This window comes from Ornithorhynchus anatinus, chromosome 1, assembly GCF_004115215.2.
Source record: "Ornithorhynchus anatinus isolate Pmale09 chromosome 1, mOrnAna1.pri.v4, whole genome shotgun sequence".
Classification (NCBI taxonomy): domain Eukaryota; kingdom Metazoa; phylum Chordata; class Mammalia; order Monotremata; family Ornithorhynchidae; genus Ornithorhynchus; species Ornithorhynchus anatinus.
In genome coordinates this window covers 166,386,712-166,413,125 of record NC_041728.1, presented here as the reverse complement: position 1 = coordinate 166,413,125, position 26,414 = coordinate 166,386,712, and the positions used below count along the sequence as shown (strand labels likewise).

At 47.0% G+C, this 26,414-nt stretch overlaps 1 protein-coding gene across 1 annotated transcript in view; it reads left to right on the top strand.

Moving 5' to 3' along the window:
- Positions 1 to 14,061: 14,061 nt before the first annotated feature.
- The window catches only part of KY (kyphoscoliosis peptidase), an 83,089-nt gene continuing 70,736 nt past the window's right edge, over positions 14,062 to 26,414 (top strand). Inside the window, exon 1 of the mRNA XM_029068731.1 lies at positions 14,062 to 14,369. Coding sequence (XP_028924564.1) covers positions 14,249 to 14,369 — 121 coding nt within the window. The 5' untranslated portion in view covers positions 14,062 to 14,248. The remainder of the gene's footprint in view (positions 14,370 to 26,414) is intronic.

Genomic DNA, 26,414 nt, shown 5'->3' with positions numbered 1-26,414 from the left:
TACTACAGCCCAGCCCAGACAGTTCATTCCTCTAATGCTAACCTTCTCTCAGTATCTTGGACTCATCTATCTCTACCTCCGACCTCTCACCCACATCCTACCTCTGGCCTGGAATGCACTCCCTCCTCCTATAAAACAGATTATTGCTCTTCCCAACTTCAAAACTTTATTGAAGACACATCCCCTCCAAGAAGCCTTACCTTGACTAAGCCCTCCTCTCCATTTCTCCCACTCCCTTCTCCGCCACTCTTACTTGCTCCTTTATTCATCCTCCCGCCCATCTCCAAAGCACATATGTATATATCTGTATATAGCTATAGTTTATTTATTCATTTATCTATTTATTTATATTAGTGTCTGTCTCCCTCTCTAGACTGTGAGCTCACTGTGGGCAGGAATGTGTCTGTTTTTTGTTAATATTGTATGCTCCCAATTGCTTAGTACAGTGCTTTGCACACAGCAAGCATTCAATAAATGTGATTGAATTAATGAACGAATGAACTCCTTAACCATACATGTTCATCCTTACCCTTTTACCATTCATTTCTCATGGCCTATTTGCTTCTTCCGATCTTTTCTCTCCCTTGCCCTCAGAGCAATAGGGATATTCCAATCAACCAATCAATCAATTAATGGTATTGACCAAGTGATCACTCGAGATTGAAAACTCCTGGAGCATAGGGATCATGTCTATTTACTCTACTGCACTCTCCCAAGAGTTTAGTATAGTGCTCTGTACACAGTAAGCATTTAATAAATGATGGCATTTGTTAAGCTCTTCCTCTGTCCTAACCACTGTTCTAAGCACCGGGGTTATTACAAGGTCATCAGGTTGTCCCACATGGGGCTCAGAGTCTTCATCCCCATTTTACAGATGAGGTAACTGAGGCACAGAGAAGTGAAGTGACTTGCCCAAAGTCACACAGCTGCCAAGTAGCAGAGCTGGGATTAGAACCGATGACCTCCCAAGCCTGTGCTCTTGCCACGAGGCCATGCTGCTCCTCTGCAGCGTGGCTCAGTGGAAAGAGCACGGGCTTGGGAGTCAGAGGTCATGGGTTCGAATCCAGGATCTGCCACTTGTCAGCTGTGTCATTGTGGGCAAGTCACTTAACCTCTCTGTGCCTCAGTTACCTCATCTGTAAAATGGGGATTAAGACTGTGAGCCTCCCTTTGGACAATCTGATTACCCTGTATCTACCCCAGCACTTAGAACAGTGCTCTGCACATAGTAAGCGCTTAACAAATACCAACATTATCATTTAATAAATACCACTGATTGATGGCAGAGCATGATACCAAACACTCCTCAAGGAGTTTAGAATCTAGCAGACAAGACAGACATTAAAATAATTTACAAGTAGAAAAAGAAACAGACACATAAGAGTTATGGGGGAGAGGAGATGAGATGGGAAGCAGCATGACTTAGTAGTGGTAAGAGCATGGGCTTGGAAGTCAGAGGTTGTGGCAGAGCATGATACCAAACACTCCTCAAGGAGTTTAGAATCTAGCAGACAAGACAGACATTAAAATAATTTACAAGTAGAAAAAGAAACAGACACATAAGGGCTATGGGGGAGAGGAGATGAGATGGGAAGCAGCATGACTTAGTAGTGGTAAGAGCATGGGCTTGGAAGTCAGAGGTTGTGGGTTCTGATCCCTGCTCCACCGCTTGTCTGCTGTGTGACTTTGGGCAAGTCACTTAACTTCTCTGTGCCTCAGTTACCTCATCTGTAAAAAGGGGATTAATGATATTAATAATGATGTTGGTATTTGTTAAGCACTTACTATGTGCAGAGCACTGTTCTAAGCGCTGGGGTAGATACAGGGTAATCAGGTTGTCCCACGTGGGGCTCACAGTTAATTCCCATTTTACAGATGAGGTAAATGAGGCACAGAAAAGTTAAGTGACTCTCCCACAGTCACACAGCTGACAAGTGACAGAGCCGGAGTTGAACCCATGACCTCTGACTCTGAAACCCAGGCTCTTTCTGCTGAGTCTGGGTTTGGTGGAATTCTCTGTGTTCAAACCATCGATGCTTCAGACCGATTTACCTTTCCACATGATGGTACCGTTCTGATGGCATCCCTTCAGGGAAAATCCACGTTTTGGGTTTCATGCTGAGTCTTTCTCTCCCGTGAAATTCTCTGATTTGAATGCCACTCTTCTTGCCCAGCCCTCCCTTATCACCTCCACCCCCCAAGATGGGGGGAAGGGAGTGTAGAGTCTCCCAGGAGCCCCACGTGGGACAACCTGATAAACTTGTATCTACCCCAGTGCTTAGAACAGTGCTTGGCACATAGTAAATGCTTAACAAAGACCATCATTATTACTATTATGGGGTAAGGGGTTTTCAACAGGGATGCGATTTGCCTAAGAGGTTTTTGGTTGGCTTTGGAAGTTGTCCGGACACTTTATAAATTCAACCAATCACGAGACAAAAGGGTTGAATTATGGTCCAACATGAAAAGTGTTGAATTATGGTCTACATGGCACTGTCTCCCCTTCCCAGTGGCTACAGAGCTCTCCAGTCTTGGGAGGGTCTCTCTTGCCTCAGGCCACTGTTGACACTGGGGGACTTTCTTTTAATTATATTTAAATGAAAAGAAATCAAACACAAGACTTCTCACAGGTGGTCCCTACTTTCCACACTCCCAGATGACAAGAAGGGAGATGGCCCTTGGGCAGTGGCCCAGGACTTAGAACAGTGCCTGACACCTAGAAAGTGTTTAACAATTTTCATAATCATCATAATCATCCCAAGGACCTAGTACAAAGCCATTTGGGTTTACTGCCTTGAGGGGAGAAAAGAGGAATACTCCTTCCCACACCATACCCATTGGAGGGGCCTCTTCGTCCCTCCTCCTGCGATGGACATGTCTCCCTTCATCTACCTAACTTGGAGGCAGCAACGACAATGGCAGTGGTTAGTGGATAGAGAGTGGGTCAATTCCAGGTCAGAGGTATGAATGACAAGGGCAGCCAAATGTAGTATCAGAGCTGAAGGCCCTAGGTGCTCTGGGCAGGAGGACTGTGACCCGCGAGCCACACTTTCCTGGCTATAACCACGACTTCCAGCCCAAAGAGAAATCCCTGCCTGGATTTACAGGGCTGTTGCAGAACAGCTTTGGCATCTCTGAGAGAAGCAGCGTGGCGCAGTGGAAAGAGCACGGGCTTTGGAGTCAGGGCTCATGAGTTCGAATCCCAGCTCTGCCACTTGTCAGCTGTGTGACTGTGGGCAAGTCACTTAACTTCTCTGTGCCTCAGTTTCCTCATCTGTAAAATGGGGATTAAGACTGTGAGCCCCACGTGGGACAACCTGATTCCCCTGTGTCTACCCCAGCGCTTAGAACAGTGCTCTGCACATAGTAAGCGCTTAACAAATACCAACATTATTATTATCTCTGAACTTGGATCTGTAACCTTGAAGCACTTGATATTCACCCCACCCTCTTCCACCCAGCATTTAGGTACACACCCATCGTTATTTTAAATGTCTGTCTCCCCCTGTGGAGTGTGCCTTTTTTTTAATGGTATTTGTTAAACTCTTAATATGTACCAGGCACTGTTCTAAGCGCTGGGGTGGACATGAGTTAATCAGGTTGGACACAGTCCCCATCCCATATAGATCTCACAGTTTTAATCCCTATTTTGTAGATGAGGTAATTGAGGCACAGAGAAGTTAAGTGACTTGCCCAAGTTGACACAGCAGACAAGTGGCAGGACAGGGGCCTTGTCTACCAACTCTGCTGTACTGTGCTCTCCCAAGTGCTTAGTACAATCTTTGCACACAGCAAGTGCTCAACAGAGCGCTTAGTACAGTCAATTAGACTGTAAGCCTGTCAAAGGGCAGGGACTGTCTCTATCTGTTACCGATTTGTACATTCCAAGCGCTTAGTACAGTGCTCTGCACACAGTAAGTGCTCAATAAATACTACTGAATGAATGAACAGACCGTAAGCTCATTGTGGGCAGGGAATGTCACTGTTTATTTTTGCATTGTACATTACTAAGTGCTTAGTACAGTGCTCTGCCCACAGTAAGCACTCAGTAAATACGAATGATGAATAATAATAATAATGTTGGTATTTGTTAAGTGCTTACTATGTGCAGAGCACTGTTCTAAGTGCTGAGGTATACAGGGTAATCAGGTTGTCCCACATGAGGCTCACAGTCTTAATCCCCATTTTACAGATGAGGTAACTGAGGCACAGAGAAGTTAAGTGACTTGCCCAAAGTCACACAGCTAACTTAATAGCATTGACTCACTGATTCACTATCTATCTCTGCTTCAGAGGGGTTCAAAAGGAAATTAGCCTATAACCTGCCAGGCAAGAACAGAACTCAGGAGAATACTGAAGTTTTACAGACCCTTCAGACGCTATCCAAAATTTCCACTCCCATACCACAGGTCTGATCCCTAAAACATGATTTGACAAAATATAACAAAGAAAATAGATTTTCACCAACACTCATCACTCCTCATTTTTCCTGATTCCTTCCCTTCAAGGTTTTCCAGTAAAATCCCCTAGAAGACTTTAGTAAATAACTACTACCCTCTGTGTTTCCTTGGAAAGTAGTAGTTAGAACACGAGTCTGGGAGGCAGAAGAGTTGGGTTCTAATCAATCATTCGATCATTTTTATTGAAAGTTTATGTGTGCAGAGCACTGGTCTAAGCTTATTCATTCATTCACATTTACTGAGTACTTACGGTGTGCAAAGCAGTGTACTAAGCACTTGAGGGAATACAATTTAACAATAAACAGACACATTCCTTGCCCACAATGAGTTTAAGGTCTAGAAGCCAGGCATCGTGACTCACCAGAGCCAGGCTCCTCCCTCAAAACCCTGAACTTGAGCAAGTCACCTAACTTCTCAGTACCTCTGTTTTCTCATCTTAAAATGGAGGTTCGATACCTCTTCTCCCTCCCATTGAGACTGTAAACCCCATGTGGGACAGGGACTGTGTCCAACCCAAACCCCTAACTGTGGGGGTCCCTCAAGATTCAGTTCTGGGTCTCTTTCTATTCACTAACTACACTCACTCCCTTGGAGAACTCATTCACTCTCATGGCTTCCACTACTATCTCTATGCAGATGATACCCAAATCTACAACTCCTCCCCTGATCTCTCTCCTCTCCAGGCTCCTGTCTCTTCCTGCCTTCAAGACATCTCTACTTTCATTCATTCATTCATTCAATCGTATGTATTCATTCAATAGTATTTATTGAGCACTTACTGTATGCAGAGCACTGTACTAAGCGCTTGGAAAGTACAATTCAGCAATAAAAAGGGACAATCCCTGTCCACAACAGGCTAGAAGGAGGGAGACAGACATCAAAACAAGTAAACAGGCATCAATATAAATAAATAGAATGATAGATATATACATATATACATAAGTGCTTTGGGGCAGGGAGATGGGAGAAGAGCAAAGGGAGTGAGTCAAGATAACATGGAAGGGAGGGGGAGCTGAGGAAAAGTGGAGCTTAGTCTGGGAAGGCCTCTTGGAGGAGGTGAGCCTTCAGTAGGGCTTTGAAGGGGGGAAGAGTGAATTCTTGGCAGATTTGAGAAGGGAGGGCATTCCAGGCCAGAGGTAGGACGTGGGCCTGGGGTCAATGACAGGACAAGCATGATGGAGGCACAGGGAGAAGGTTAGCACCAGAGGATCAGAGTGTGTAAACTGGTGTGTAGAATGAGAGAGGGAGGAGACATAAGAAGGGCAAGGTGATGCAGGGCATTGAAGCCAGTGGTGAGGAGTTTTTGTTTGATACGGAGGTTGATAGGCAACCACTGGAGATTTTTGAGAAGTGGGACATCCAAGTAGAAATGTCCTGAAGGCAGAGGAGATGCAAGCCTGGAGGGAGGGAATGAGAACAGGGGAGGATATATGTCCTTCGGTCACCTCAAACTTAACATGTCCAAAACAGAGCTCCTAATCTTCCCACCCAAAGCCAGTTCTTTCCCTGACTTTCCCATCATTTATAGACAGCACCACCATCCTTTCTGTCTCCCAAGCCCATAATCTTGGTGTTATCCTTGACTCCTCTCTCCCATTCAACCCACATACTCAATCCCTCACCAAATCCTGTCAGTACCACCTTCACAACATGGCTAAAATCTGCCCTTTACACTCCATCCAAACTGCTATCGTGTTAATACAATCACTCATCCTATCTTATCTAGATTACTGCGTCAATCTCCATGCTGACCTCCCAACCAACTGTCTCTCCCCATTCCAGGCTATACTTTACTCCACTGCCCGGATCATCTGTCTACAAAAAATATCGGGACATGTCACCAACTCCTCCTCAAAAATCTCCAGTGGTTGCCTATCCACCTCCTTATCAAACAAAAATTCCTCACCACTGGCTTTAAATCAGTCTATCACCTTGCCCCTCCTACCTCATCTAGCTTCTCTCCTTCCACAACCCAGCCCACATACTTAACTCTTCTAGTGCTAACGGTCTCATTGACCCTTAGTCTTGACTATCTCACCATCGATCCCTGGCGCACATGTTGCCTCTGGCCTGGAATGCCCTCCCTTCTCAAATCAGACAGACAATTGCTCTCCCCACCTTCAGAGTCTTGTTGGGGGCTCATCTTCTCCAGGAGGTTTTCCCAGACTATGTCCCACTTTTTCTCATTTCCCACTCCCTTCTGCATCACCCTGACTTGCTCTTTTGCTCTCCCTCCCCTCCCAGCCCTACAGCACTTATGCATATATATGTAATTTCATTTATTTGTATTGATGTCTGTCTCCTCACCTCTAGGCTATAAGCTCATTGGTCCCATCACTGTTTATTGTTGCTTTGTACATTCCCAAACACTTAGTACAGTGTTCTGCATACAATAAGCACTTAATAAATACATTGGAATGAATGAAGGAAGGAACTTATATCAACCCCAGTGCTTAGAACAGTGCTTGACACATAGTAAGCACTTAACAGATGTCATTAAAAAAGGGTGGAAATTGTGTCCAAACTGATTATCTTGTATCTACTGCATCTACCCTAGTGTTTAGTTCATTTTAGTTAAGCTTAGTGCTTAGTGCTTAAATTATACAAGTGCTTATAGTAAGTACTTAACAAAATTATTAATTATTATTATTCCCTCTTAAGGAGAACAGATTATGATGTAGACTTTGAGCCCCATGTGGGGCAGAGATCTTATATCTACTTCAGGGTTTAGTACAATGTGTGGCACTTAGTAAGCGCTTAACAAATATTCTATCCTAATCCTTCTCAATCTCTCAGCTGCCTTTGACACTGTCAACCATCCCCTCCTCCTCAACACATTAACCAACCTTGGCTTCACGAACTCTTTCCTCTCCTGGTTCTCCTCTTAACTCTCTGAACATTCATTCTTGGTCTCCTTCATGGGCTCCTCCTCCCCGTCCCATCCCCTAACTGTGGGGGTCCTTCAAGGTTCAGTTCTTGGTCCCCTTCTGATCTCCATCTCTACTCACTCCCTTGGTGAATTCATTCGCTCCCACGCTTCAACTATCATCTCTATGCAGATGACACCCAAATCTACATCTGAGACACCCTGTTTCTCTCCCTCCCTCCAGGCTCATATCTCCTCCTGCCTTCAGGACATCTCCACCTGGATATCCACCCACCACCTATAACGCAACATGTCCAAGACTGAGCTCCTTACCTTCCCTCCCAAACCCTGTCCTCTCCCCAACTTCCCTGTCACTGTGGATGGCAACTACCATCCTTCTCTTCTCACAAGCCCACAACCTCAGTGTCATCCTTAACTCTGCTCTTTCATTCACATCACACATCCAATCCGACACCAAAACCTGCCAGTCTCACCTTCACAACATTGCCAAGATCCGCCCTTTCCTCTCCACCCAAACTGCTACCTTGCTGGTACAATCTCTTATAATATCCCGACTAGACTACTGCATCAGCCTCCTTTCTGATCTCCCATCCTCTGTCTCTTCCTGCTACAGTCTATACTTCACTCCTCTGGCTGGATTATCTTTCTGCAGAAACACTCTGGGCATGTCACTCCCCTCCTCAAAAATCTCCAGTGGTTACCTATCAATCTTTGCTCGAAGCAAAAACTCCTCATTCTTGGCTTCAAAGCTGTCCATCCCCTTGCCCCCTCCTACCTCACCTCCTTTCTCTTCATCTACATCCCACCCCACACACTCTGCTCTTTTGCCACTCACCTCTTCACTGTGCCTTGTTGCCGCCTGTCCCCCTGTCAGCCCCTGGCCCACGTCCTACCTCTGACCTGGAATGCTCTCCCTCCTCACATCCGCCAAACTAACTCTCTTCCCCTCTTAAAAACCTTACTGAGAGCTCACCTCCTCCAGAATGCCTTCCCAGACTGAGCTTTCTCTTTCCCTCTGCTCCTCCTCCCCTCCCCATTGCCCCTACTCCCTCCCTCTGCTCTACCCCTTCCCCTCCCCACAGCACTTGAATATATTTGTACATATTTATTGCTCTGTTTTATTAATGATGTACATTTATCTAAGGTTCTACTTATCTATTTTGATAGTGGTGATGCCTGTCTACTTGGTTTTCTTTTGTTGTCTCTGACTTCTAGAATGTGAGCCTGTTGGTGGGTAGGGATTGTCTCTACCTGTTGCCGAATCATACTTTCCAAGCGCTTAGTACAGTGCTCTGCACACAGTAAGTGCTCAATAAATATAATTGAATGAATGAAAAAAGAAAAACAGGAAGCCACCCTGTAAGAGGCCACGGAGACTGGCCACTCTCCTGCATGCCATAGATGGAATGGAAAGCCAGGGCATTGTTGTCCCCTGCCTTCAGCAAGCTTCCAGTTGAATGGGATGTCTTGGCTGGGGCAAGGCACAAGCTGGAGAAGCCCCAAGGTGACTGCACTGATTGCCTTTAGTGCCAGCTTCAGGGGCAGCTGAACCCCCTTCCCCCATCCCCCCAACTCCAGCTGCAGCAAATGTTAGGATCCAAAAAAAAAAAAATCAATGGTATTTTTTGTAAGAATACAACATAATAGGATTAGTAGGCAGGATTACTGGCCGTAAAGAACTTGGGGAGAACATTAGACTGCCCTTTCACAGCCCAACATAGTAATAATAATGTTGGTATTTGTTAAGCACTTACTATGTGCAGAGCACTCTTCTAAGCGCTGGGGTTGACACAGAGGAATCAGGTTGTACCACGTGGGGCTCACAGTCTTAATCCCCATTTTACAGATGAGGTAACTGAGGTACAGAGAAGTTAAGTGACTTGCCCACAGTCATATAGCTGACAAGTGGCAGAGCCGGAATTCGAACCCATTACTTCTGACTCCAAAGCCCGTGCTCCTTCCACTGAGCCATGCTGCTTCTCATAATGATCAAGTTCTCAGAAGGAAGGGACGGGCTCCAGTCAAGTCTTTCCCTTCATGGTTGGTAGATGGAGGAGAGGGGTGGGAAGGGGAAGGGAAAGCAAGGGGGTAAAGGATGGAATGGCAAAACTACAGAGCTTGATTCCTGGCTGGGCCTAGTTAGTCAATCATATTTATTGAGCGCTTACCGTGTGCAGAGAACTATACTAAGAGCTTGGGAGAGTGCAATATAATAATACAACAGACACATTCCCTGCCCACAACGTGGAAAAAGCACTTGCCTGGGAGTCAGGGGATCTGCGTTTTAATCCCGGTTCTGCCACTAATCTGTTATGTGACTTGGGGCAAGTCATATAACTTCTCTATGGCTCACTTAACTTGTCTGTAAAATGGGGATTAAGACTGTGAGACTGTGAGAGCCATGTGAGACAAGGACTGTATCCAACCTGATTACCTCGTAGCTACCCCGGTATTAAGAACAATGCTTGGCACACAGTAAGGGAGAGGGGAATTGGACTCCTGGCTTGGGGTGGGGGTTCTGGAAGAATTGAGGAAATTAGAGCTGTGAACTGGGGGTTGTGGAAGATTACAGTAATAATAATAATATTATTATTGTACTTGTTAAGCACTTACTGTGTGCCAAGCACTGTTTTGTGCACTGTGGTAGATGTAAATTAATCAGGTTGGGCACAGTCCCTGTCCCACATGGGGCTCACAGTCTTAATCCCCAGTTTACAAATGAAGTAGCTGAGGCTCAGAGAAGTAGTGACTTGCCCTAGTTCATACAGCAGACACGTGGCAGAGACAGAATTGGAACCCAGGTCCTTCTAGAGAAGCAGTGTGGCTCAGTGGAAAGAGCCCGGGCTTGGGAGTCAGAGGTTGTGGGTTCTGATCCCGGGTCCGCCGCTTGCCAGCTGTGTGACTTTGGGCAAGTCACTTAACTTCTCTGTGCCTCAGTTACCTCATCTGTCAAATGGGGATTAAAACCGTGAGCCCCACGTGGGACAACCTGATCACCTTGTAGCCCCCAGCGCTTAGAACAGTGCTTTGCACAGAGTAAGTGCTTAACAAATACCACCACGTATTTTTATTTTATTTATTTATTTTCTGGCTCCCAGGCCCATGCTGGATCCACTAAGCCAGACGTCTGCCCCTGCAGGGGGAGTAGGCGTAAAGGGTGGAGGGAAAAGGCAAGCCTAGGGGGAGAAGGGGAGCTGGAATCCTGTCTTGGGGGATACACTGAGGAAACTAGAGCTGTGAATGGGGGGGCATCCTGGAAGATCTGGTGACCACCCACTGGTTCTCCAGGGCTTCATCTGGTGACCACCCACTGGGTTCTCCAGGGTCTTCACCTATGACCTGTGGCCGCCCTGCAGACCAGAGGGACGAAAGCAGAATTGGGGTCCCTCCTGCCACCCCCCCACCATGGAAAAGGGCGGTACACCCACCCCTCATCCTTCCCCAGAGGACTGAGTAGTAGAGAGGGCCCGAATCAAGCCCTGGAGGTTGGAGCAGCTTCTCTAGGGACTCGGAGAGGCACAGACTGAAGCTTGGGGAGGGAGGGAGTGAGGACAGAAGCTGGTGAAAGGCTCAAACGTGCAAATGTTGCTCTAAACATGTGGGCGAGCTGACGGGCCTGTCAGAGCGCAGAGGTCTCGGGATGGGGCTCGTTTTATTTACTGTGAAAAGCCCAAGTGAGCCGGCGGGGCTGGGCCTGGGAGGGAGGGCCAGGGCAGGCCGGGTGGCCCACACATGATGAATGGCTTTTCCCACCAGGCCGCAGCACGCCCAGGGCCTGGCAGCCCCCACTGCCCGCAGGTGTCAACATTCCCCCGAGACCACCGTCCCAACGGCTCGTGGCCCCCAGCCCGGCCCGGAGTGGGGCCACGGATAAAATTAGAAAGGATTTATCGGCTTGCTGGGGCCTTCTCTGAAGTGTGGGGGGCAGCTAAACTTGGTCACTTCGAATGGCCTAGCCAGAGCGTGCACCGGCTCCCTCTGGGGCCGGGGGTGGGCGCGGACCAGGCTTCTAACCCCGTCAGGATTTTCGAGACTTTTCCCTCAGCGTGGTTTTGTGGAAAGAACACAGGCTTGGGAGTCAGAGGACGTGGGTTCTAATCCTGGCTCCACCACTTGTCGCTGTGTGACCTTGGGCCTCACTTCTCTGGGCCTCAGTTACCTCTTCTGTAAAATAGGGATGAAGACTGTGAGCCCCAGGTGGGACAAGGGACTGTATTCAACCCAATAGGATTACCTTGTATCTATCCCAGCGCTAAGAACAGTGCTTAGCACATAGTAAGTGCTTAACAAATGCCATTATGATTATTATTATTATTAGATGATGTCTGTTTACTTGTATTGATGTCTGTCTCCCCTGACCTCCCCCACCCCATCTCTGCCTAGACTGGGAACTTGTTGTGGGCAGGGATTGTCTCTCTTTATTGCTGCATTGTACATAGCAGACAAGTGGCAGACCTGGTACCTTAATACAGTTCTCGGCATGCAGTAAGCGCTCGATAAACCCTAGCACTACTACTACTAATAATAATAATGTTGGTATTTGTTAAGCGCTTACTATGTGCAGAGCACTTTTCTAAGCGCTGGGGTAGACATAGGGGAATCAGGTTGTCCCACATGGGGCTCACAGTCTTAATCCCCATTTTACAGATGAGGGAACTGAGGCGCAGAGAAGTGAAGTGACTTGCCCACAGTCACACAGCTGACAAGTGGCAGAGCCGGGATTCGAACTCATGACCTCTGACTCCAAAGCCCATGCTCTTTCCACTGAGCCACGCTGCTTCCACTGAGACTGTGAACACCATGAGGGACAAGGACTTTGTCCAACCGATTGGCTCGTGCCCATCCCAGTGCTTAGATCAGTGTTTGACACATAGTAAGCACTTAATGAATACCATAAAAAATACGATTGTTGGATTCTTATGTACATATCTGTAATTCAATTATTTATATTAATGTCTGTCTCCCCCTCTAAACTGTAAGCTTGCTGTGGGCAGGGAATGTGTCTATTAGAAGCAGCGTGGCACAGTGGAAAGAGCACAGGCTTTCACTCATTCATTCATTCAATAGTATTTATTGACCGCTTACTATGTGCAGAGCACTGTACTAAGCGCTAAATCGTGGGTTCTAATCCTGGCTCCACCATTTGTCAGCCACGTGACCTTGGGCAAGTCACTTCACTTCTCTGTGCCTGAGTTACCTCATCTGTAAAATGGGGATTGAGACTGTGAGCCCCACGTGGGACAAGAGACTGTATCCAACCCAATATGTTTGTATCCACCCCAGTGCTTAAAACAGTGCCTGGCACATAGTAAGTGCTTAATAAATACTATTATTATTATTATTAAGGGGGACCACCAAGCTTCAGAAAAGAAAGCCAGACAAGTTTCATTCGTTTGGGTAAAGGGATGGAAGTTGGGCGACCCTCAGGAGAAAATAAAAGAGCAGGGGGGAGGTGAGAGGAGCCCATTCATTCAATCAATCGTATTTATTGAGAGCTTACTGTGTGTAAGGCACTGTACTAAGTGCTTGGGAAAGAACAATACGGCAATAAAGAGACGAAGATTTAGAGAAAAAAGAGGAGAAAAGGAGATGAGGTTTTTTTGGGGGGAAGAATATAAAGACAAGATTTAAAAAATAATGGAGAGCAAAAAGAAGAGAAAGAGAGAGTGGGGGAGAAAAAGGAGATACAGAGATATAAGATTTTTTAAAAAGGAGAGAAACAGAGAGGGAGGGAGAAAAAGGAAATACGGAGAGGCAATTATTTTTAAAAAAGGAGAGGAAAAGGAGAGGGGGGAATAGAAGTAGATATGGAGAGAGAAGATTTTTTAAAATAGGAGAGCAAAAAGGAGGGAAAGACAGGAGAAAAAGGAGGTATGGAGAGAGAGGTTTTTTTAAAAAAAGGAGAGCAAAAAGGAGAGGGCGGGAGGGAGAGAGAAAAAAGGAGATGTGGGGAGAGACAAGTTTTAAAGAAAAAAGGAAAGCAAAAAAAGAGAAAGAGGGATTAAAAAGGAGATACGGAGACAAGTTTGAAAACAAAAAGGAAAACAAAAAGGAGAGAAAGAGAGGGAGAAACAAGAAAACATGGAGCCAGATTTAAAGAAAAAAGAGAACAAAAGGAGAGAAAGAGTTAGGGAGGGAGAGAAAGGAGATTTGGAGAGACAAGATTTTTTAAAAAAAGGAGAGCAAAAAAGAGAGGGGAGAGAAAAAGGAGACTCGGAGACAAGATTTTTTTAAAACAAAAGTAGAGCAAAAAGGAAAGAACAAGACAGGGGAGGGAAGAAGAAAAAAGGACATACGGAGAGACAAAATGTAAGGAAAAAAGGAGAGCAAAAGGGAAAGAAAGGGAGAAAAAAGGAACTACGGAAACAAGACTTAAAGAAAAAATGAAGAGCAAAAAGGAGAGAAAATGAGATATGGAGAGACAAGATTTAAAGGGGAAAGAAAGAAGAGGAAAAAGGGGAGAAAGAGGGAGAGAGAGCTCTGAAACCAGAACCGTTATCAAAAACGCCCCTTTCTCAGACATATGTAACAGATCTCTGAAACCAGAACTCTGTGATCAAAAACGTCTCTTTCTCAGCCATATGCAACAGATCTGCGGTGGGATTTCCTTTCAAAGGTGACTTATAACCTATCCATTAGGGCAGCTCTCTCTCTCTTTCTCTCTCTCTCTCTCTCTCTCTCTCTGTGCCTGGTCCTAATGGCGTATTTGGCAGAGTCAGCGAAAGGCCCGGTTGTGTGTTGGTTTTGAGTGGGGGGAGCTGCCTCCTCTCAAAGGGAGGAAAATCAAGAGTGGCATTTGTGACATCGACAGCAACAGCAACAGAAGCAGCAGAAGCAGCAGAACCGCTCAGTGTCGGGCAAGTGAGCAGGGGTTAAAGGCACTGAATGCCTGACGGGCACCATGGAGTTGAAAAAGAGTAGCAGTGCTATAACAATAGACATGCTTCTTATAGTTCACCCCGAGAAGAGAAGGACAGTGCAGACAGACAGACAGACGGAGCTCACCTCTTCACAACGCCGAGGTAAACCCGTTTCTGGTTTCCCCTCTCCCCTTTCCCCCCTCCTCCAAAGAGAAAAGTGCAAAAAAACAAAGTGTGCGGGTAGCACTTGCATGCAAATCTCAGAGCCCGGCAACCCGAGGAGGAGGGGGGACTCAGGTTGAGTTGGAAAGCAAACTTCGTTTGTGTTAAGCGAATGGTAAGCCTGCGACTCGCTTTATTGCACGGCTTCCTAAAACCATTCCTTCATTATTTTTTCTCCCTGCTCCTTCCTGACCCTCTCTTTGCCTTAGTAGACTTCTTCCAGCACAGGTACATGCGAGACTGCAAATGCGGTGCCCAAGAGAGGATGGGAGTCAATGGGTCACTCTGGGTTGCCAGGGCTGTTTGAACTTTGCCCTACCTCCAAACCACACTTCTTCCCCACTCCGGAATGAAGCCCAGAGCTCCGCTTTCCTGGAGCCAGAGTCGTTTTATTGATCAGCGAGCGGCTTGCCCCCACAGGGGTGGGAAATGCTGTCAAAAAATAACAATAATAATGATAATTCTGATTTTTGTTAAGCGTTCACTATGTGCCGGGCACTGTACTAAGCGCTGGGGTGGATGCAAGCAAATCGGATTGGACACAGTCCATGTCCCAAGTGGGACTCACAGTTTTAATCCCCATTCTGCAGATGAGAGAACTGAGGCACGGAGAAGTGAAATGACTTGCCCAAGGTCACAAAGCAGACAAGGGGAGAATTAGAACCCAGGTCCTCTGACTCCTAGGCCTATGCCCTATCCACTAGGTCCTGCTGCTTCTTAGTGGAACTATGGACAAGTGCCTAATAATCAGTAATCAATCAAGCGATCGGGGTGACATATTGAGCACTTACTCTGTGCGGAACACTGAACTAAATGCTTAGGAGAGTACAGAAGAGTAGATAGGCAAGATCCTTACTCTCAAGGAGTTTACAGGCTAGTAGGGGAGCCAGACGTTAAAGTAAGTCTCAGGAAGGAGAAGCAACAGACTATAAGAATATACTGGACGGTATGTAAGTGCCATGGAGAGAGAGGGTGGGGTGAGCAACTAAGAGCATAGTGGTTCGCTCAATTCTATTTATTGAGCGCTTACTGTGTGCAGAGCACTGTACTAAGCACTTGGTTATGAACTTATGTGCCCAGATGACTCAAGGGGTAGGGAAAAGGGGACGGGGGAAATGAGAAGTTAGAAAAAGATTCCTGAAGATGTGGTTTTATTAGGACTTTGAAGATGGGAAAAATAGCATTACATCAGATTTGGAGATGGAGGGAATTTCAGGTAGGAGGGAAAGAGTTGACGGTGAGAGGGATGAGACGGACACAGTAGATAGGTTGGTGATAGAGGAGAAAATTGTATATGTTGGATTCTAGCAAGAGAGAAGTGAGGAAACTGGTGAGGAGAGAGTCATTTGAGTGTCTTCAAGCTGGGTGTAATGATGGATGGGCAACCTTTGGAGGTTTTAAGAAGTAGGGAGACATGCACAAAATTATTTCGTAGAAAAATGATCCAGACAGCGGAGCGAAGTATGGACTACAGTAGGGTGAGACTGGAGGCAAGGAGATCGGCAAGGAGGTTGATGTGGTAGTACAGGGGTATAATCTTGATCCTACCAAGCTGATTATCTTGAATCTACCCCATTGCTTAGAACAGTGCTTGGCACATAGCAAGGGACTAATAAATACAATAATGATTTTGAAGTGATTAGACCAGCATGGTAGCAGTTTGGATGGAAAGGAAGGGGTGGACTGTGAGCTCCTGACAAAAGCATTGAGTAGGGAGTCAGAAAATAGGAATGAGGTTTCAGATCTAGATTCATTCATTCATTCAATCATATTTACCAGATGTACCAGATAATAAAACAGGGAAAATAATCCCCACATCTTCCTTTTTTACAGTATTTGTTGAGCGATTTACTACGTGTCAAGCACCATTCTAAGTACGAAGGGAGATACAAGTTAATGGGGTTGGAAAGAATCTCTGTCCCACTTGGGGCTCACAACCTAAAAAGGAGGGAAAACAGGTATTGAATCCACATTTTACAGTTGAGGAAACTGAGGCACAGAGAAGTTAGTGACTTTCCCAAAGTCACAGAACATACAGTTGGCAGAGCCAGGATTAGAACCTCTCCTCCCTTCTCTCTTTCTACCACCCACCCCGTACGCTCCGCTCCTCCGCCGCCCACCTCCTCACCGTCCCTCGGTCTCGCCCATCCCGCCGTCGACCCCCGGGCCACGTCCTCCCGCGGTCCTGGAACGCCCTCCCTCCTCACCTCCGCCAAATTGATTCTCTTCCCCTCTTCAAAACCTACTTAAAACTCACCTCCTCCAAGAGGTCTTCCCAGACTAAGCTTCTCTTCTCCCTCTACTCCCTCTACCACCCCCCCTTCACCTCTCCGCAGCTTAACCCTCTTTCCCCCCATTTCCCTCTGCTCCTCCCCTCTCCCTTCCCATCCCCTCAGCACTGTACTCGTCCGCTCGACTGTATATATTTTCATTACCCTATTTATTTTGTTAATGAAATGTACATCGCCTTGATTCTATTTAGTTGCCATCGGTTTTTACGAGATGTTCTTCCCCTTGACGCTGTTTAGTGCCATTGTTCTCGTCTGTCCGTCTCCCCCGATTAGACCGTAAGCCCGTCAAACGGCAGGGACTGTCTCTATCTGTTGCCGACTTGTTCATTCCAAGAGCTTCGTACAGTGCTCTGCACATAGTAAGCGCTCAATAAATACTATTGAATGAACCCAGGTTCTCTGACTCCCAAGCCCTTGCTCTTTCAACTAGGCCACACTACGTCCTTTGCCATCCAGGCCATAAAGGAAAAGGGCTGATGAGAAAATGAGCACAAAGATTCTTTGCACTCTTTGGAAGAAAGGATGGGAGGAAACTCACAGTACGTCAGCAAAGAACAGTTGATCAATGGTATTTATTAAGCACTTACCTTGTGCAGAGTACTGTATTAAGTGTTTGGAAGAGTATAATACAACAGAGGTGGTAGACACTAGGAACTGACAATCTTGAGGGTAGAGAGATATTAATGTAAATAAATAATATATAGATATATACATAAGTCCTTTGGGGAGAAGGGTGAGGTGAATATCAGATGTCCGTCCAAAGGGTACAGATCCAAGAGGACTGCGAAGGGAGAGAACAAGGAATGCTGATTCAGTTGACTTTGCTACCTGTATATTTTCTGGGGGAAGGGCAAACTGCTAAAATCTTAGTTTTTTGCACTTCTTTTGTTTGTATGTTTGTTTTATAGTATTTGTTAAGTGCTTATTATGTGGCTAACACTTTTCTGAGTGCTGGGGTAGATACAAATTAATTAGGTTAGACACAGTCCCTGTCCGTCATGGGGCTCACAGTATAAGGACGAGCTCTGTACAATCTGTTCAGTGCCTTGCTCAACATTAGTACTGATGAAAGCAGCATAGTCTAATGGAAAAAGCACAGACCAGGGGGTCAGAGGACCTGGATTCTAATCCTGGCTCTAGTCTGCCCTGTGCCGTTGGGCAAATCACTTAAACTCACTGGGTCTCAGTCTCCTCATCTGTAAAATGGGGATGCTATACCTCTTTTCGCTTCTACTTAGATAGTGAGCCCTTTGTGGGACAGGGACTGTTGAATTTGCATCTGCCCTAGAGTTTAGAGCAGTGCTTGGGGCACAGTAAATGTTTAACAAACACCATTAAAGAAAAGAAATAAGGGTGATGATGAAGTGGTGGTGAATGACGATAAGGAAAATGACTGACAGAGTGTCTTGGGGACCTCAGGTCAGTGGGACAGTGGAGTTTTGTGTTTTGTGGGGAAAACATCAGGTTGGGAGTGTGGAGGAGGATGGGCAGTTTCTGGAAGTGAGACCTAAAAGGGCCAAGAAATGAGCTTAGTTTCTGATCTGCCCTTCTACTCGTAAGTCGTTCTATTTCCAGTCGCTTCTCTGCCTCTGGCACCACGCTTGTCCCCCGAGATTTTGGGCCATTTACTTTCCAACTCCTACTGTCCACCTGGAACAGTAATGAAGAACCCTTTGTGCCGGCAATTGGAGCAGGAAGAACCCTGAGAGGCCCCTGGGATCGCTCTGACTCGTTGTACTAGGGCAAGGAAAATGGAAAAGAGCCAAATCTCTAGAAATTAAAGTGGGTGCTCTGAGCTCAGAAGGAAGAGAGTTGCAAGAGGCAAGCCAAGTTCTCAGTTTCTCCAAGTAGGGGAGGAGGGGTCATTAATCCAGGTCACGGGTGAGCTCTTTAGGAATGATGATGTCATTCTTTGCCCTTTTCATCTCTCAGCTCTTATGCACTGAACTGTCTTGTAGTTGAGCCTTTTCGTAATGCTTTTAACTTTCTGGGTGTGGAGTTCTCCAAGTGGTGGTGATGGTAGGGGGAGGGTGGTGGGGAGCAGGAGGAGGAAGAGGAGGAAGAGGGGGGCAGGAGAAGGAGAAACAGGGGGACAGGAGGAGAAGGAGGAGGTGGAGGAGAGGAAGTGGGTCAAGGAGATGGAGGAGGTCACTATTGTTGTATTGTACTTTCCCAAGTGCTTAGTACAGTGCTCTGCACATGGTAAGTATTCAATATATATGACTGAATGAATGAATGAAGACAAGGAGGAGGAGGAGAAGGAAGAGGAGGGGCAGGAGAGGAGACCAAGAGGAGAGGGAGGAGAGGAGGAGAAGAAAGAGGAGGAAGAGTAGGAGAAGGAGGAGGAGGAAGAGGAGAAAGAGGGGGAGGATGAGCAGAATAAAGATGGAGATAAGGGGGAGGAGGGGGAGCAGAGGAGGAGAAGGAGGGGAAGGAGGAGGAGAAGGAGGAGGGAGAGGAGGAGGATGCTAAAGGGGGAACAGGAGGAGGAGAAGGAGGAGGAAGAGGAGAAGGAGCAGAAGGAAGAGGAGCAGGGAGATGGCAGGAGGAAGAGGAGGAGAAAGAGGGGGAGAAAGTAGGAGAGTGAAGAGGAGGAGGAAGAGGGAGAGAAGAGGAAGATGAGCAGGGACCAAGAGGAGGAGAAGGGGGGGAGTAGGAGGAGAGAGCAAAAGGAGAAGAAGGAGAGGGCAGGAGGAGGGGTGAGCAGGAGGAGGGGGAGAAAGAGGAGAAGGAGGAGGAGAAGGAAGAGAGGGAGGAGGAGGAAAAGGAAGAGAAGGAAAAGGAGGGAAGAGGAGGAGGAGAAAGAAGAGGAGGAAGAGCAGGAAGGGGAGCAGGAGGAGGAGGAGGAAGAGGAGGAGAAGGAGGAGAAGGAAAGGGAGGAGGAAGAGGAGGAGGAGCAGGAGGAGAAGGGGAAAGATAGAGAGCAAAAGGAGGAGGAGATGGATGGGGCAGAAGGAGGAGAAGGAAGGGGAGGAGGGTAGCAAGAGGAGAAGGAAGAAGGGGGAGCAAGAGGAGGATAAGGAGGAGCAGAATTAAGAGGAGAAGGAGGAGGAGGAAGAAAAGGGGAAGGAGAAGGAAGAGAGGTAGCATTTGTGGAGCATCCACGTACGCATACTGCACTAGGAGCTTGGGAAGAACAGAATAATGAAGAAGCTCATACTCTAATGAGGGAAATAAAAAAATTACAACTGCACTTGGCAAAATAAATAATTGAATAAGCATATATACTCGAGTACTAACAATAATAATAATAATAATTTTAGTCATTGTGGTATTTGTTAAGTGCTTACTATGTGCCAAGGACTGTACTAACTGCTGGGTAGATACAATGCAATCAGATCAGACTCAGTCCCCATCTCCCACAAAGCACCCAGTCTAAGAGGGAGGGAGAATATTTATTTGTATTTAATCCGCATTATGCAGAGGAGGATATTGAGGCCCAGGGCAGTTAAGTGACTTGGTCACACAGCGGACAAAGTACTGGGAAATTAACCAGGGAAGGCTTGCAGGAGGAGGTAGGCTTTTAGGAAGGCTAAATTGTGATCCATTAGCTGTCAACACAGGCTCTAAGCCTTGTCTCTGACTCCCTCCTAAACCTTCCTCTGGCTTGCCATGGCTTCCCCATCTCCGACATTCTCTCTAGAAACCAGTCAACCCCAAATAGTCTTATACACATCCTCCCTGCCCACTGCCACTAGAGCTATTTTCAGCTGGGGCTGACAGAACAGTGGAGGGAAGAACAGACAAGACTTAGGTGAGCTACTTGATTGGCGGTGGTGCACCCAAGAGAGCCACCACTGATGCCCGTGATGGTGGCTAGTATATCCCTCTGAGTGGGTGGGGAAGGCTTCAACAGCTGGCCCCATTTGACCAACGCTCTAGTGTCCCCATCCAGGAAGGCTTCAAAAGCTGTCCCAGTTTGCCCAATGTTCTAGTGACCCTGTCCCTCCCCTTACAGCAGTCCTTGGGAGCAGTAGCGTGGCCTAATAATGATAATTGTGGTATTTGTTAAGCGCTTACTATGTGCCAAGCTCTAGTGTAGATACAAGCAAATTGGGTTGGATGTAGTCTCTGTTCCAGTTGGGGCTCACGGTCTTAATCTCCATTTTGCAGATGAGGTAACTGAAGCACAGAGAAGTTAAATGACTTGCCCAAGGCCATGGAGCAGACAAGTGGCAGAGCCGGGATTAGAACTCATGGCCTTCTGACTCCCAGGCCCGAGCTCTGTCCATTACACCATGTGGCTTAGCGGAGATAAAACGGGTCTTGGACTCAGAAGGACCTGGATTCTAATGCCGCCTCTGCCGTGTGTTTACTGTGTGATCTTGGGCAAGTCATTCAACTTCTCTGTGCCTCCGTTTCCTCAACTGCAAAAGGAGGATACATGTTCTCCCTCCTACTTAGACTATGAACCCCTTGTGTGACAGGGATTGTGTCCAACCTAATTTACTTGAATCTACCCCAGCACTCAGAACATTATTTGATAACTAGTTCCATTAAAAAAAGACAATGACAATGCCGGGGACAGGAGTGAAAACAAATGAAAAGAAAGAAAATCAGGCAGCCTTTGGGGAAACAATGATAATATTTTAACTTGAAAATTGCCTGAGAATCCATGTGTGATTCTGTTAATAATTTCATACTCTGGAATATGACCTGAGGGAAAATCCCAGTGAAGAATCCTGCCTTAATGTGTTCTGTTTAGTTTTTACATGATCAAAGCAGTGCAGTCTAGTGAAAATACTTGGGAGTTAGAGGACCTGGGCTCTAATCCCGGTTCTACCACTTGTTGGCTGTGTGACCTTGAGCAAGTCAGTTAACTTCTTCGGGCCTCAGTTTCCTCATCTATAAATTGGGGATTTAATTCCTATTCTCCCTCCTATGTAGATTGTGAGCCCCTTGTGGGTCAGGAACTGTGTCGGACTTAATTAACTTGTACTGATTCAACCCTATTTATTGAGAGTTTACTGTGTGCAGAGCACTGTACTAAGCACTTGGGAGAGTTTAATACAATGACAAATTGCCTGCCCACAATGAGCTTCAGTCTAGAAGAGGTATCTACCCTAGTGTTTAGAGCAGTGCTTGGCCCTTAGTAAGTGCTTAACCAATAGCACAATCATTATTATTTTATGAATATTTATTAAGAAAACACAATGTGGAAAGCCCTGCATTAAACCCTGGGTGTAATGCATGGAGATTAATTCAGTCATAGCCCTAGTTCACAAGGGGTTCACAATCTAGGTTGGGGGACAACTCATAGTCTACGTAGTCTACTGTGACTACATACTCATAGTCTAAGTAGGAGTGAGAACAAATATCTCCATTTTGCAGTTGAAGAAACTGAGGCACAGAGAAGTTGAGTGACTTGCCCAAGATCACACAGCGAGCAACTGGCAGAGCCGGGATTAGAACCCAAGGCCTTCTGAGTTCGAGACCCGTGTTATCTCTGCTAAGCCACTTATGAATCACCATAAGTGATTCCATCACCTTGCCCCCTCCTACCTCACCTCCCTTCTCTCCGTCTACAACCCACCCTGCACACTCCGCTCCTCTGCCGCTAACCTCCTCACTGGGCATCATTCTCACCTGTCGCTCCATCGACCCCTAGCCCGCGTCCTACCAATGACCTGGAATGCCCTCTCTCCTCACATCCGCCAAACTAGCTCTCTTCCCCTCTTTGAAGCCCTACTGAGAGCTCTCCTCCTCCAGGAGGCCTTCCCAGACTTAGCCCCCCTTTTCCTCTGCTCCTCCTCCCCTCCCCATTTCCCCTACTCCCTCCCTCTGCTCTACTTCCTCTCCCCATAGCACTTGTGTATATTTGTACCTATTTATTTCTCTATTTTATTAATGATGTGTATATATCTATAATTCTATTTATCTATTTTGATGATATTGATGCCTGTCTACTTGTTTTGTTGTCTGTCTCCCCCTTCTAGACTGTGAGCCCACTGTTGGGTAGGGATTGTCTCTATTTGATGCCAAATTGTACTTTCCAAGAACTTAGTACAGTGCTCTGCACACAGTAGGTACTCAATAAATGCAATTGATTGAATGAATGAATGAATGAATGAATATATCCTCATATTCTGCTGCTTCCTCTACCTGTAATGTATTTTAGTGTCTGCCTCCCCCGATAGATTGTAAACTCCCTGAGGACAGGAACTGTATCAACTAATGCTATTGATTAATACTCTTCCAAACACTGAGTTCAATGCTCTGCTCAGAATTGGTGACAATAATAATAATAACAATAATAATAAAATTCAATCCTCTGCTCAGAATTGGTGACAATAATAATAACGGTACTTGTTAAGCACTTAATGTGTGCCAAACACTGTTCTAAGCACTGGGATAGACACAAATTAACCAGGTTGGACACAGTCCCTGTCCCACATGGGGCTCACATTTTTAATCCCCATTTTACAGATGAGGTAACTGAGGCCCAGAGAAGCTAAGTGAGTAGCCAAAGGTCACACAGCAGACATGTGGTAGAGCCGGTATTGGAACCATTGATTGACTGCCTGACATTCAGGGAAAAATCCACAGGGCAATTCAACATCTCAGAAACAGCATCATTCCGAAAACATTTCCACATTAGTGGGTTTCTGTATGTCATTTGTCCCTTGGGAGAAGAACATGGAATCCTCAGTTTCAGAAGAGTGAAACCCCAACCAAAAAGACACTTCAGTAAAAGCAGAGATCTCTGAGGGGTTGAGAGCTTGTAGGAGCCTGTGACTGGAGTGTGATTTGCAAAAGAGGCAATTAGGAGGCTTACAAAGTTGTCTGGGTGTCCCATCGTTTTTTTATGACATTTGCTAAAGGGCCATCAAAGGGCAGGGACTGTCTCTATCTGTTGCCGACTTGTTCATTCCAAGCACTTAGTACAGTGCTCTGCACATAGTAAGCGCTCAATAAATACTATTGAATGAATACTATATGTCAGGCACTGTGCTGGGGTAGATAAAAGATAGTCAGGTTGGACACGGTCCCTGTCCCTCGTGGGGCTCACAGTTTTAATCCTCATTTTACAGATCACTGAAGCACAGAGAAGTGAAGTGACTTGCCCAAAGTCACACAACAGACAGGTGGCTGAGCCGGAATTAGAACCAGGTCCCTGTGACTTCCAGGCCCATGCTCTATCCACGGCCATGCTGTTTCTACAAATCCAAGGCAAAGGGGTTGAACTATGTTCCAAAATGGCTCTGCATCCAGCTTCCAGTCGTAGGACACTATCTGGTGCCGGTCTAGTGCGCAATCCCTGTTCATGGCACCCTCGGTAGCTGCTGAGGCAACTTCTGCCACCACCAGTCTGTGTGAGTGAAGGGAGACTCATGCTCATGCAGGGAGCGGGGGGGGGGGGCTTTTCCCTCCTTGCAAAGCAGAAAAGTGGCACAAACAAAAAGGGGTGCTGTACCAGCCCCTCGGGTGAGGTTCACGCTGTCTAGGGTCACAATGGGTCTCGGGCAGCCCAAGAGGCACTGTACTAGCTCCTTAATAATAATAATAATGATAATGGCATTTGTTAAGCACTTACTATGCACCAGGCCCTCAACTAAGTACTGGGGTGGATATAAACAAATCAAGTTGGACACAGTCCATGTCCCACGTGGAGTTCACTGTCTCGATCCCCATTTTACAGTTGAGGGAACTGGGACACAGAGAAGTAAAGTGATTTGCCCAAGGTTGCACAGCAGACAAGCAGCAGAGCAGGGTTTAAGACCCACGACCTTCTGATTCCCAGGCCCGTGCTCTATCCGCTATGCCATGCTGCTTCTCCTTGGGGGGGGGGTTCAACCTGCCGGGAGTCTCACTGGGCCTTGAGCATCAGATGTGACACTGTATTCGCTCTCCGGAAGTGTTTGGACGGCCCGGGGTCATGCCAGACCACAGGCAGCCGACACAGGTGGGTTCGTGCTACCCATGGACACCCTGGCCCTCGGTCAGCCAGCGTGGCTCTGTCCTTGGTCCTCTGGCGAGCTCACTATGGGTGAGGTCAAGCTGGACCTCAGGCAGCCGAAGCGGTTCTGAACTAGCTCTTAAGAGGTTCTTACGTGGCCGGGGTCAAGCTAGGTCTCAAACTTGCAGCTCCAAACCACTAGCTCCTCATGACGGTTCGGGCCGACCGGGTTTACGTTGGGCCTCTGAACTAGTTTCTCGGAGAGGGGAGGTTCAGGCTGTCCGGGGTCCCGTTGGCCCTCGGACAGCCGACGTGACTCCGTACTAGCTCCTCAAGGGATTTGTGCTATCCGGCGTCAAGGCAGACATCAGGCAGTCACCACGGCTCTAAACTAGCTCCTTGACGAGGGGGTTGTGCTATCCGGGGTCACGAAAGGCTTCAGCCAGCTGACGTAGCTCTATACTAGCCCCTTGGGAGGATTTCTGCTCTCCGGAGTCACTCTGGACTTCGGGCAGCCGATGCAGCCCTGTATTGGCTCCTAAGGGCTTCATACTTGGCTAGAGTCACGCTAGGCCTTGGAGAGCCCTCGTGGCTCTGTATTAGCTCCTCGGGGGTGGGAGGTCAGGGTCACGTTGGACCTCATTCAGACATGCCTGTCTACTAGCTCCTCGTGCTGCCCGGGGTCATCAAGCGTCTTGGAAAGTTGACGTGGCTCTAAAGTAGCTCTACAGCTTGATGGGTTGAGGGTAGGGTTTGTGCAGCCCAGAGTCATGCTGGCCCTCGGGAAGCATGAACGCGGCCCGAGGGCCTAGCCTAGTGGATAATGCACGGGCCCGGGAGTCAGACGAGCTGGGTTTTAATCTCGACCCTCCCATTTGTCTGCTCGGTGACCTTGGGCAAGTCACTTCACTTCTCTGTGCCTCAGTTATCTCATCTGTCAAATGGGGATTAAGACTGTGAGCCTCATGTAGGAAAAGGACAGTGTCCAACTTAATTATCTTATATCTTCTCCAGCACTTTGTACAGTGCCTGTCATATTAAGCACTTAACAAATACATTTAAAAATAAACTTCCAAGGAGCTAGTACAGAGCCACTTAGGTTTGTTCCACTTTTGCTTGTTTTTATGGTATTTTTTTACTTAGGCACTGCTCTAAGCCCCGGTGTGGGTCCCACTTGATGCTCACAGTCTTAATTCCCATTTTATAGGTGAAGTAACTGAGGCACAGAGAAATGAAGTGACTTGCTCAAGGTCACATAGTGGACAAGTGGTGGAGCTGGGACTAGAACCCACATCCTCCTGACTCCCAGGCCTGTGCTCTATTCACTAGGCAACACTTTCTGCTTTGAGGGGAGGGAAAAGGATCATCTACTGCTGCCAGAGCAGTCTGTGCAGGGGGGGAAACCACCGGTCTGTGCATCTCCCTTCAACCACCCAGCCTGGCATTGATGGCGATGCCATTAGCACCTCTCTGCCAGCTCCCACACCCTCCCCTCCTGAGGAGCTGCAAGCGCCCTGGTTACAGTGTCCCAGACTGAGATGCCTCCTGCCACGGGCATCAGCTCCAGGTTCACCCTCACATGCTTCGGTTTCAGATGAAAGTGCATTCTCTCCTGCCATCACCCTGGTTTCCTTCATTTTGACTTCACGGAAAGTTCCACCATCTCCCTCTTCCCTGAAGGCACCCCTTGCTTTGAAGATCGGATGAGCTCGTAATTCAAAGTATGCGAAAGATGCACCAGGAGCCATTAAAAGACACCCTCTTGTCATATCGTCTGGAAAGATTTCACCTGAGTAA